Source organism: Ipomoea triloba, chromosome 8 (assembly GCF_003576645.1).
Source record: "Ipomoea triloba cultivar NCNSP0323 chromosome 8, ASM357664v1".
In the NCBI taxonomy this organism is placed as follows: domain Eukaryota; kingdom Viridiplantae; phylum Streptophyta; class Magnoliopsida; order Solanales; family Convolvulaceae; genus Ipomoea; species Ipomoea triloba.
The window spans coordinates 7,247,114-7,260,618 of record NC_044923.1 but is presented as its reverse complement, the minus strand read 5'-3'; the positions used below and the strand labels follow the sequence as shown (position 1 = coordinate 7,260,618).

General features: G+C 35.8%; 1 protein-coding gene across 1 annotated transcript in view; it reads left to right on the top strand.

Moving 5' to 3' along the window:
• The window catches only part of LOC116026852 (bidirectional sugar transporter SWEET4-like), a 6,961-nt gene extending 4,455 nt beyond the window's left edge, over window positions 1-2,506 (top strand). The window contains exons 4-5 of the mRNA XM_031268274.1: window positions 99-218; window positions 2,263-2,506. Coding sequence (XP_031124134.1) covers window positions 99-218; window positions 2,263-2,427 — 285 coding nt within the window. The 3' untranslated portion in view covers window positions 2,428-2,506. The remainder of the gene's footprint in view (window positions 1-98; window positions 219-2,262) is intronic.
• The last annotated feature ends 10,999 nt before the right edge of the window (window positions 2,507-13,505 follow it).

Genomic DNA, 13,505 nt, shown 5'->3' with positions numbered 1-13,505 from the left:
AAAAAAAAAAAAAAAAAAAAAAAAGCTCGTACGCACTTTTTCATTAAGTATATTGAGATGTGAGTTGGAAGCATATAAATAATTGTTTTGATGTGCAGAAATTGGTGATCACCACAAAGAGTGTGGAATACATGCCGCTTTCCGTTTCACTCTGCTCCTTTGCGAATAGTCTTTGCTGGATTGGCTATGCCTTTATTCAATTTGACCCCTACATATTGGTAACTATTCTCCCACTACCAAATATTTTCTATCTTTACATTACATAATAAACTTGAGCCCAAAATTGATATATGTTGGGCAAATTAATTAAATTAATTAATGTCAATGCCATTTTTCAAAAATTTTTATGTTTGGCTATCAAAAGAAAATGAAGCCAATAAAAATAAGCATTCTGATCAAAGGAAAAAAAAAATCATTTTAGATTTCATTTGGAAACTCGAAAAATGACTTCCGATTTTTTCAATCTTTGACTATTAATGAAAAAAAAAAATCAACGTAAAAGACTCATTTTAGTCAAAGAAAAAATGACTCATTTTAACAGAAAGTGACTTCCGAAATTTTTACTCACACCTAATTCTCTCTTTCTATCTCACTTCTATTTGAGTGGTGTAAAATAAGCGGGTTGGCCTACAGCCTGTTTGGTTATTATTTAAACTGGATTGGGATAGTGCTGGTAAAATATGTGTGCGATTGAGATTGATTAAATAATAAAAATCTTGACCTGACCAACCATGGCCCACAACATTAAAAAAAATTAATTCTTATCTTCAATTTCTTTAATTTAGACTTATTACATTTATGAATTACTAAGTAAAATATGGATTTGAGTGGACTAGATTAAATAATAAAAACCTTTAACTGACCCACACAAAAGCCTTGATTTTTCTTTAATTTCTTTAGTTCAATGTTATTAAATTTATCAATGTTTGATTAAATATGAATTTGTTTGGGCCAAACCAAATAATAAAATCTTGGTTCGACTTGCCACATTCCAAAAGTATACCTTTTTTTTTTTCAACTTTTTAAAATTTATAATTATTATATTTATCAATTTATGTATTTATTTTTTATTATATATAATAAATTACAAGTTAAAAATTACTTATTTACATTTTTATTATAATTATTATTAATCTTTATAACCATTTTAAATTTAATTTCTAATTTTATTTTAATATAAAAAATAATTATTATCATTATTAACATATTTAATATTTTATAATAAATAACTTTGTAATATATTTATGTTTATGTTTTTTTTTAAATGAACCAAATAGAATAAATTAAATATAAATTTTTTACTTTAAGCCAAATAGAATTTTTTTTTAAAACTTTGAGCTAAACACCATAAAATGAAAAATATTTTTCGAGAAATGATTCATTTTTTATAATTCATTTTTCAAAAAATATTTTTATTGTTTTTAAATAAACCTTTCGAGATTTTTACTCAAAACACATTCATATTCTCCTCTCAATTGGCTCTCTCTCTCTTTTACTCTCACTCTCTTTGGGTGGTGTCTAAAGGCAAATTAGTGTGTGGACCATGGTCTACATAGTTGTGTGAATCATGAATGCACTATACATTTTTAATATATACTAAAAGTAAATTATTTTTGTACTGAAGGTACATTATTTGATAATATATAAAAAATCATATATTTTTAAATAATGTACTTTTAATATATTAAAAATGTACTTTTTATTTATGGTTCACGCAAATGTGTGGACCATGTTCCATGGAATAATGATCGGTGTCAAAATAGGTGGGCTCAGGTTAATTGGACTATCATATGCTGAATTACTATTTGAACTAGATTAGGCTAACCCAGACGCCCAATTATTTTTTTTTTGTTACGCTACGAGGTGTTGTCATGAGCACGCCCTAACTGTAAGAGACACCTTTAAGCACGTACCATACTCAGACTAATCTCCGTTCACACCAGCCCGGCCTAATTAAAGGGCAAAGTGCTGGCCAGAGCGATTTTCCATACAAGATGGGTTTTAAGGTCCTAACCCAGAGACATTTTTAGAAGTTAATAAATAATTGACATGTTAATTAGTTTATTGAATTAAAAGTATTTGGTAATAAATTAATTTAAAGGTAATATAAATTAAAATGATATAATTTTGAAATTGTAATAAAATAAAAGTATAACTTAATAATTTGATCCATTTTTGTTTATAAAGGTAGGAAGGCATATTTATAACTTATTTTATAGCATGCAAATTTCATGAAAAAAGGAGAAAAATATTATGTTTCAGGCACCAAATGGTATGGGAGCTTTATCTGGATTGGTTCAATTAGTGTTGTACATAAAATACTACAAATCCAACAAAATTGTTGAAGAGAAGCAGGTCGATATGGAAGTGGGCATGACCAAGAATGAGTTGTCTACCAACACCAAGAAACCCAGCAGTGAGGGTTGAAAGAAGATGTTTGCTTATTACACTACTTACATGAATGATATTCAAATCAACATTTTGTATTTCCTGTTTTATAGTAATCCTTGAAAAATTATTATTATAATTATTATAATTATTATTATTACTATTACTATTACTATTACTATTACTATTAGTGCATACAAAAAGTATGGGTTAGCGGGGAGCGAATTTGAGATGAATTCACATCCAATCCACTAAACATGAATTTTAAAAATCTCAAATGCATCCACATCCACTAATAGTGCCAAACTGCCAAAAGTTTATTTTAAAAAAATAAACTAACGATTTAGTCATTATATTTGAATATTTCTATTATTTTATGTTTTTATATAATTAGTGAATTTTATTATTTTATTATGTATAAGTAATTTAAATATGATTTCAAATAAGATAATAAGTGGTCGGTATCTGTAGTGGGCGTGCGCACACACTGGGACGAGGGTAGGTTTTGAAAAAGTTCACCCAATACAGATTGAAATGGGGGTGCGTAGAAAAAATATAAGATAGGTCGGGTGATGGATATAGCCATTCCCGACCCACCCCGACCCATTGTCAACCCTAATAAAATGGTAGATTTTAAGTTTAAAATATAAAATAAAATAAATTATAATACAAAATTTCAAGTATACAAAAATCAAAATCACAACTTGTTAAATCACTCGCATTTTCAACTCTTTGGCGCATTTGGGATTATAATGACAACGGCGGCTGTTATTACTTTCTAATGCCTAACTCTTGAGCAGTAATAGTCTGAATGCTCATCTAGTAAGCTTATATAAGCATAAAGTTGCCGGCGTTGACAAAATTAAAATAAATAAAATAATAAATATATTTTTTAAAGAAACATATTTTCAGCCTTTCAAAAATATATTTTTTAAAAGAAAAAAATGAAGATAAATAAGGATGGAAAAAAATTCTCTAAAATAATGAATGATAAATAGAATTTGAATTTTCTTGCAGTCTGTATTAATAAAACTTGAATCTAGAACTTTATTTAAAATGATTTTTTTTTCTTTTTCATACTGCAATTAAATTGGTATTTCATATTTTACAAAATAAGACTAATTAATCTAATTAAATCTCAATAAAGTTTCGATCGTACACTTTTATTTTACTTGAACTTCAAGTCATCGTCAAATTTGTGTCAACAATTTAGTGAAGAAAATTATACTCATACCTAACAACACCATAAAATCTATAATGTTTGACGGAGTATATATGTGGCTGTGTAGGATGTTGAATTGGATCCATTCCCTCATTTGTTAGTATGCAATTTGCTTCTCGATAATTATTACCCATTTAGTAATGGACAATGGGAACCAACTCATAAGCCAACAATTCCAATATTATGCCATCCATGAATGTGAGGATTTAAGAATTAAATATTGACAAGTTTTTCATCTTTTTGTTTTTTTTTTCCTAAGAGGTTGAGTCCCAGCCCTAATGACCCTTAGGCTCTGATTTAACAGAGCATCTGGGAGGATACGTAAATCATGATAGCTCAAGCTAAACACAGAGGCTTATGAGTCCCCCTCACATTGAGAAATTGTTCCCACACTGTCGCTGGTGAGACTTGATCTCTAGTCTTTAATTTCTTCCTAAACTTCTTCCTTTTGACCAACTGAGCTGCCCACGCAGACAATTTTTCATCTTTTTGTTGAGCACAAATTTGAATGATTAAGTCTAACATTGTACTATATTTTACATTTTTGGCTTCCTAAAAATGGACAATATCTTATTCTATTTTTTAATTATTCCCCAAATCTACTAAAGGATGGACTATATATATATATATATATCGAATGGTTTAGGTGCGGTTAAAACTTCCCGTGCGATTGTGCGAGTTAGTGTTTAGCCTTAACGTGTCCCGTGTCGTTAACGGGTTGACTCGTTAAGAACCCGTTATGTTTCGTGTCTTAACGGGGCAACCCGTTAAACCTATTAAGAACCCGTTTAACCCGTTCACACGAATCCGTTTACAACACGCTAAGAACTAAGGATGAATTTACTAAATTAGGCCAAGATCATACACCAATTATTGATGTTCAACAATCTGAAATTTGAATTTTTATTATTTTCAATTTTATTCTAAAAACTAGTATGAACTTCTTTAATTATGAGTTTTGGATATTATTTTATCATTGTATGATATTATAAATTGAATATTTTTTTAGTTTGTTTGATGGATTTAATTGTAGGTTTTATTTCTTTTTTATATAACTTAACTTTAAATTTTAGTTTTTTAAATATATTAATAGGTTTAGCGGGTTCAAACGGGTTTCGTGTTCTATCGTGTCGACACGAACCAAAACCTGTTAACAAAACGTGTCTATCGTGTCAACCCGCTTAACCCGTTAACAAATCGTGTTCTTGTTCGTGTTAAAAATTTGAACCCATTAACCATAACGTGTTGTGTCCGTGTTTAGCCTTATCGTGTTCATGTCGTTATCATGTCAACCCGTTAACGAACTCGTATACACGAATTGTCAGGTCTAAATACAAGCATAATAAATGGAAGGAGAGAATCTAAAATTTTACCATATGTGGATGGACTTCCCATAAATACAAAGAACTAATTTGCCCCTAAATGCTAATTACATGTGATTAATGGGAACAAATTACGGCTTAGGTGCTTCAATATGTAATGCACTCATTGGGAGTAATTTTCCTGACGCTTCCCATAAATACAAAGTGTTGTGCATTTGTTCGGTCTAATGTGTGCATTGTTGTGTGCATTGTTTAGGTGGCTTGAGTGCATCCGGTTGTGTCTGTGTGCGTTCTTATGGTGCTGGGTCTCGGTGGAGTGGTTGTACATTTTACCATGTATCGGTCCTTGGTATTGAACTCAATTGGGCGCACTTATAGTTATCGGTCCTTGGTATTGAACTCAATTGGGCGCACTTATAGTGGTCGGTCCTTGGTATTGAACTCAATTGGGCGCACTTATAGTGGAACAAAGTACTAGGAACGAGTCTATCAAGCCTTTTATTGTGAAAGGTTTTGATAATTTGGAGCGTAGGAGTGACTGTGTCAGTAGTGAGTAATCTCTCGCCCTGTGATATCGGTCCTTGGTATTGAACTCAATTGGGCGCACTTATAGTTATCGGTCCTTGGTATTGAACTCAATTGGGCGCACTTATAGTGGTCGGTCCTTGGTATTGAACTCAATTGGGCGCACTTATAGTGGAACAAAGTACTAGGAACGAGTCTATCAAGCCTTTTATTGTGAAAGGTTTTGATAACTCGTCCTGTGACCTTAGCCGGCAAAGGATCACAAGAAGGTAAACTAGCCTAGGTTACCCATAGCTGACCGGCTCAAACCCAATGGCTTGAGGTTCGAACCCACGACCTCTCGGCTACAGGTGTAACTCTCTTACCACTTGGGCTGCCCTTACGGGCTGTATATAGGCATTATAAATAATGTGCATTGTTGTGTGCATTTTAGACCCATTGTGAGAAATTAGTCAAATAGCAATGCATGCATTAACATATTTCAATACTTTGGGCATTTTTTAAAGTGGATGTGACAATGCAACACACAAATGCACATAAATGAAGCATTTCTACTAGAAGAATTTACTAGTTCTTTGGGACATTCCGGTCCTCCCTTTTGCACCAAAAAAAATAAAAAACAAATGCACATAAATGCAACAACAAAACAACAACGAAATACATGTCTAAAAGATATTAAAATGTACAAAACATTCGGCTTCCACCGCCGGCCTCCGGCCGGAGCTCTAATGGAGCTTTGAGCCGGCGGTTTTGGTCACCTTCTATGTTTGCTCTCGCTCTTCTTCCGCCCCGACCACCATCGCAGCTCCGTCCGCCTCCGACCACCGCCACATATCTCCTTCTTCCATTTTTTCTCCCTTTGAATAAAATAATAGTAGGTAGGTATTGGGGTTTGTGTTGGTAGTCTTGAACTCCTAACCCTACTTTGACTTTACCCACTTTTTATTTTCTCTATTATTGTGTTTTCCTCTCGTTAGTTTCACGAGCTTTTTTCCTCTCGTTACTTTCACGAGCTTTTCATTTTCATTAGCATAAATCGTTTAGTTTGGTTTCGACAAGTGTTGATCTTATCCTGGGCGAGCAAAAACGAATGATGACGAAGACCCAGATCTTTGATGAAGCTTTAAGCTCCCTGAAGGAACATAGCTTCATAGTTATAAAACAGTCTGCGATTCAAGTTTTCTATAACATAGTTAGAAAAGTTGTTTCTATGTCTAACTGTAAGGAATGGTTTACCATTTCATTGATCATTGATGTAAACGTTTTATGTTATGAATTAATGGAATAGCTACGTTTACCTTCAAAAAAAAAGAAAAAGAATCATATTCTACCATAAATACATTCATATAGTCAAACATAACATCGTAATCAAATAATTGCCTCAATTAAATTGATATTTAAATTTCGTGATTGCACTTATATTCATCGCTATTGTTTAATCTCTACATTTTTTAAATCTTCTCATCCATAAATTCAATGGCTACGATTTGTCCTTACGTTCTGATGTGGGAGGTGTTCTCATGTGTGTGTTTACACAAAAACACACACACGCACACACTAAATATTAGAGGAAGTGTAGAGGGGTTGTTTTGTAATTATCTTCTTGCTAGGCAGTTATAACTGCTCTCTGTCTGTTGTAGCTGTCACCAGCGTATATTAGAGCATGTGGCCTCCATAGCAGTAGAATACTTTTTTCACTCTTCCAAAATAATGAAGTAAAAAAAACTTCTTTCTATTATTCGATCATGATTCCCGTTATGGTATCAGAGCCTCCCCGGAGGAGCTCGTACGCCGCCGCCGTCTCAGGCGAGGCAAACCAGGAAAGGCGAACAGCATCGCCAACGGTCCGATCACCAGCTCGATCGACGTCAACCACGATTCCGCAGAGGAATCCGATCTCACAGACGCAGAGAAATCGCAGCGAGGAAGACCTAAACAATCCGTTCTTCTTCAATCCTAACGACAATCCGAACACCATTCTGGTTTCTCCACCACTAATCGGGAGTTCGAACTATAGCACCTGGAGAATCTCTATGAGAAACGCTCTAGAAATAAAGAACAAGTGGTGCATCGTCAATGGTAGTATTGCGGAGCCGGACGCAGATGACGCTCAGTTTCCAGCCTGGAGACGAAGCCATCTCATGGTGTGTTCTTGGATATTTAGATCCGTACATAGCTCAATAGCACAGAGCATAATGCACTTAGACAGAGCTGAAGATGTCTGGAACGATTTGAAAAGAAGATTCGCACAGTGCGATGCGCAGAGGATCTCCATCTTGCAAAATGAGATCTATAATCTAAAGCAAGGCAATTTGTCTGTAAGTGATTACTACACGAAGTGCCGCACTATGTGGGAAGATATGAACAATCTGAGGCCTCTTCCCATGTGCAAATGCAATCCACGACACTCATGCAACAGTATCATTGATGAGATCAGATCCGAAATAGACACTGATCAGGTTATCCGTTTTCTTCAAGGTCTGAACGATGACTATAGCAGTCTGAAGTCCAATGTCCTCGTTCTTGAACCTTTACCAGAAGTGTACAAGGTCTATGTCATGGCGGAAAAGGTGGAGAGACAAAACATCGCAGAGAATCTGAATATACACAGCATTGAGATCAACCATGCCAACGCTGTCCAAAATAGTCCAGTCATTACGGAGGAATCAGTAGCTGCTGTTCAAAATAATCGGAGATATACGAACATTGGAGGAAACAAGCCAAAATGTATTTTCTGTGGTATGATCGGTCACACGATCGACAAATGTTATAAGAAGCACGGCTACCCACCGGGTTGGGTGCCGGGCTACAAAACTAAAGGAAGGCAACAAAACAGTGGTACAGTCTCTGCGATGAATGGAATGAATGATATGGGAATTAGTATTGATCAGTTCCAGAAGATTATGTTGGCAGTTCAAAACCAGATAGGGCAGTCCTCTAACTCAAACACTACAGCAGCTGTCTCATTGATCCCAAACTTTGAAGAAGATCATAATGAAGGCAAGTGTTCTAAATCCTATGTTAATTCATTCTCGTTATGCACTACTGCTTGGATCCTTGATTCTGGTGCTACAGATCATATTGTTTGTTCAATTGATTTGTTTGATGAGTTTCATTATGTTGAGGGAGATGAGGTTAGTCTGCCTACTGGAAAACAAATATCTGTTAAACACAGGGGGAAAGTAAAGCTTGGAAACAGTCTCTGGCTAAAGAATGTCATGCATATCCCTTCATTCCAATTCAATATAGTATCTGTTAGTAAACTCCTTCAAGATACATCATATAATCTGATTTTTTCTTCTGAGCAGTGTTTGATTAAGGATTCACATGGGATGATGGTTGGTTTAGCTAAGCAGGAGAAAGGGTTGTATCTCATGACGAAGTCTCCTGTGACATCTGTTTCTAGTAGTCCGAAATTGGTTATGCAGTGTAATAAAGTAGAAGTTTGGCATCAACGCCTAGGGCATTTCCCTGTAAACAAACTGCATTTAATCAAAGATGTACCAAAATTTTCTACTGCAACTAAAGCTTGTGACACTTGCCATTTAGCTAAACATAAACGTTCTCCTTTCCCCTTAAGTGTTTCGTCTTCAATTGCTTGTTTTGATCTCATACATGCAGATATATGGGGCCCCTTTCCGATAAGCTCGATGAAAGGGGAACGATACTTCCTAACTCTAGTAGATGACTGCTCTCGTTTCACTTGGCTCCATTTGATGAAAGGAAAATCAGAAGTAAGGGGGTTGATTAAGAGGTTTCATAACTTCGTTTTCACTCAGTTTGGGGTTTTAATCAAGACAATCCGAAGTGATAATGGATTCGAATTTGACATGAAAGAGTTTTACGCTGATAAAGGGATCATACACCAAAAATCTTGCATTAACACTCCACAGCAGAATGCAATAGTTGAAAGGAAGCATCAGCACATACTCAATGTTGCTCGATCCTTACGATTCCAAGCCCAGCTTCCTTTGGATTTTTGGGGACAATGCGTCACGTACGCTGTGTTCTTGATTAACCGGTTGCCATCCCCGGTAATAGAGGGTTTGAGCCCTTACCGAAAGCTCTATGGAAGTGATCCTGATCTTACAAGACTGAGAGTGTTTGGCTGTCTCTGTTTCGCTGCCACCTTACCTCACTTGCGAAATAAAATGGAGCCGAGAGGAAGAAAATGTGTCTTCATAGGTATGCCAGCCAACGTCAAAGGTTATATGTTGTATGACTTGACTGACAAATCCTTTCTTGTTTCCCGTGATGTCACATTCTATGAGCAGCAGTTTCCTTTCTCTGAACAAGATGAACAGCCGCAAATAATGAAACAGATGTTTGATCCCCCATTGCCAAACATTCCCGTGACTACAGATTTGAATTCTGAGATGCCAATTCCACATGAGGATATCCTTTTGTCACATAATGAGAGTGGCACTGATAAATCCATCAATTCTCCCATAAATGATGGACAATCAGAACAGCTATCCAACACAGAAGAAGGCACTGCTTCCAGTCAGTTACCACTGGAAGTTGTTCTCAATGAAGAGGAGCAGTTCATATCCTCCAATCAAACACCACAGTCTGACACTAATGAAGAGGAATTAGTCCCCACTGAGCCCCCTCGACGATCAGGCAGGGATCGGCGTGTGCCAACCAAGCTGCGAGATTATTATTGTGATTCAGTCATACGAAAAGGATCATCTCCACACAGACTGTCTAAGGTAGTATCATATGATAGCCTATCTCCTTCCCATAGAGCATTCACTATGGCTGTTTCCTCCACAGTAGAGCCTCGTACATACAATCAGGCTATCAAACATCAGTGCTGGCTAGATGCAATGAAAGCAGAAATCCTAGCTCTGCAAGAAAATAATACTTGGCAATTAACAGAACTGCCTGCTGACAAAAATCCCATAGGCTGCAAATGGGTGTATAAAACCAAGCTTAAGGCGGATGGTACAGTGGAGCGCTATAAAGCGAGATTGGTCGCCAAGGGTTACACGCAGCAATTGGGAGTAGATTACATTGAAACATTCTCCCCGGTAGCTCGAATGACAACCATTCGGACCTTCCTGGCTGTGGCAGTATCTAAGCAATGGATCATCCATCAATTAGACATCAACAACGCCTTCCTTCATGGCGATCTTGATGAAGAAGTATACATGGTTCTTCCCCCTGGGTTCCAAAGTGACAAACCAAACCAAGTGTGTAAATTGTTGCGATCACTCTATGGCCTCAAACAGGCAAGTCGGCAGTGGAATGCAAAGTTGACAGCTGCCTTGTTACTTGATGGTTTCAATCAATCAAGTGCTGATCCCTCCTTATTTACAAAAAGGTAGTGATGATGACTTCATTGCCTTATTAGTTTACGTTGATGATATATTGGTAGCAAGCAGCAACATAGTTCTTATCCAGGGTCTGAAAGATTTACTGAATGTAACTTTTAAGATCAAGGACCTAGGAGTTTTGGGTTATTTCCTTGGCATTGAAGCAAAGATCAGTAATGAGGGGCTCAACTTATGTCAACGGAAATATGCTCTTGACATTCTAAATGATGCGGGATTTATAGATTGCAAACCAGTACAGACTCCCATGGTGCCAGGTTCCATACTGACACATGACACTAGTATTCCTTTGGATGATCCAAGCAGCTACAGAAGATTGATAGGGCGATTGCTTTACCTTACGACAACCAGGCCTGACATCACTTTCGCTGTACATCACCTCAGCCAATTTGTTGGCAATCCCACGGATAAACACTTGATTGCTGCCCACCGAATCCTGCGTTATATAAAAGGTTCTCCAGGTCAAGGGTTGTTCTAGCCTGCAGCCACCACAATCAAGCTTAAAGCCTTTTCTGACAGTGATTGGGCGTCATGTACAGAAACACGAAAGTCAGTTACAGGGCTTTGCATCTTCCTTGGTGAATCTCTTGTTTCATGGCGATCAAAGAAACAAGCTACTGTCTCAAAATCATCTTCCGAGGCAGAATATAGAGCTCTTGCTGCGACAGCATGTGAGGTCCAGTGGATCACCTCATTGCTCCATGATCTCTGCATTCAGAATGAAAGCCCTGCCATTATCTTCTACGACAATAAATCCGCCATAGCCATCGCTGAGAACTCCGTATTCCATGAACGCACCAAGCACATTGAAATAGATTGTCATATTGTGAGGGAAAGAGTGGCTCGTGGTCTGATCAAACTGTTGGCCGTGACTTCCCTAAATCAGATCGCAGACGGGTTTACCAAGCCATTGAGTTCACCTCTGTTCTCCACCTTTGTATCTAAGCTGGGTGTTCAAAATTTGTACATTCCAGCTTACGGGGGGGTATTAGAGGAAGTGTAGAGGGGTTGTTTTGTAATTCTCTTCTTGCTAGGCAGTTATAACTGCTCTCTGTCTGTTGTAGCTGTCACCAGCGTATATTAGAGCATGTGGCCTCCATAGCAGTAGAATACTTTTTTCACTCTTCCAAAATAATGAAGTAAAAAAAACTTCTTTCTGTTATTCGATCATGATTCCCGTTACTAAATTAAAGATTACAAAAATTAAATTCCAAATAATATGAATTTATTAAAATAATAGGTGCTGTAATTTTAAAATTATTGTAAATAAATTAAATAAATGTCAACATTACTAAAACATTGTATTATGACAATATATTTTCATCCTCCATAGACTTATAGATTGAGGGGAGCTATGTACATCCTTTATATATTGGACTGAAGTAAGAATACTATAATTAAGATTGATTGTTCTCCCTATATCTCTTGTCTTCTCTCTACTTTATAATATATTATGATATTTATTGTATTACAACGATTTAAGGGAGGAATGTTTTAATTTACAACAACAACAAAAAATCTTTTATTATTCTTTGTTATCTTTTAATAATTTTTTTTTCTACGATAGCTATATAATTATAGATAGTTGTATACCTTTTTCAATGATAATTACAATTTTGATTAAAAAAAAATGCTCCGCCTCTTAATAAAAATTGTTAGGCCTGTCTTTAATTATAGTGGTGGTACTACTTCATATATAGTCACCGAATTATTGATTAAATTTAGACTTGGTTTTGTTTGGCATATATAGTTAGTTGAAAATTGAAAATTTAATGTTGTTAAAATAGGTATTGATTACACTTTAGATAAAATTATTAGCAATTTGCAGGGGAGGAAGTACAATGAGGATATAGGGGGTCACTGCTCCCTCCTTGATTTTTTTTTTTTTTTTTTTTGAATAATTAGGTTTTTCAGTTTTTGTTAATTTTTTTTTTCAGATGCAACACTTACCACTGCGTTAAAATTATAGATAATAGCGAACATACAACTTTATTTTTGTAATACTTGGATGAGAGCTTAGTGCCACGTTTCAGTAATAGGGTGTTGGACTTTGTCTTTCAAACTATGCACAACATTTTAAATATGGCCCATAATTCTTATGATCAATCATTATTACATGGACTATGGTTCACACAGTTGTGTCGGTCATAAATAAAAAGTACATTTTAATATATTAAAAGTACATTGTTTTTGTACATAAAGTTAGGGCTGTTAACGAACCGAACATAAACGAACGGAGGCTGTTCGTGTTCGTTTGTTAAGGATTTTGAGGTGTTCGTGTTCGTGTTCGTTTGTTAAGGTTTTTGAAAATCCTGTTCGTGTTCGTTTGTTAAGCGTTCGTTAGTGTTCGTTAACGTTCGCGAACATGTTCACGAACGTGTTCGCAAACGTTAACAAACATGTTCATAAACATGTTCATTTACGTTCATGAACACGTTCGTGAACACTTAATAACCAAACACCTGCACATGTTCATGAACACAATTTGTTCGCGAACAATAAATAATCTGCATTCACATCTTCACGAACAATTCTATATATATATATAAACATGTTCGCGAACATTAATTAACGAATACTAAACGAGCTTGTTCGTCAACACTACTAAACGAACACAAACGAGCTTGTTCACGAACACAAACAAGCTTGTTCGCGGACACTTAGCAAACGAGCTTACCACTGTTCAGACTCTGTTCGTTTATTAACCGAGCT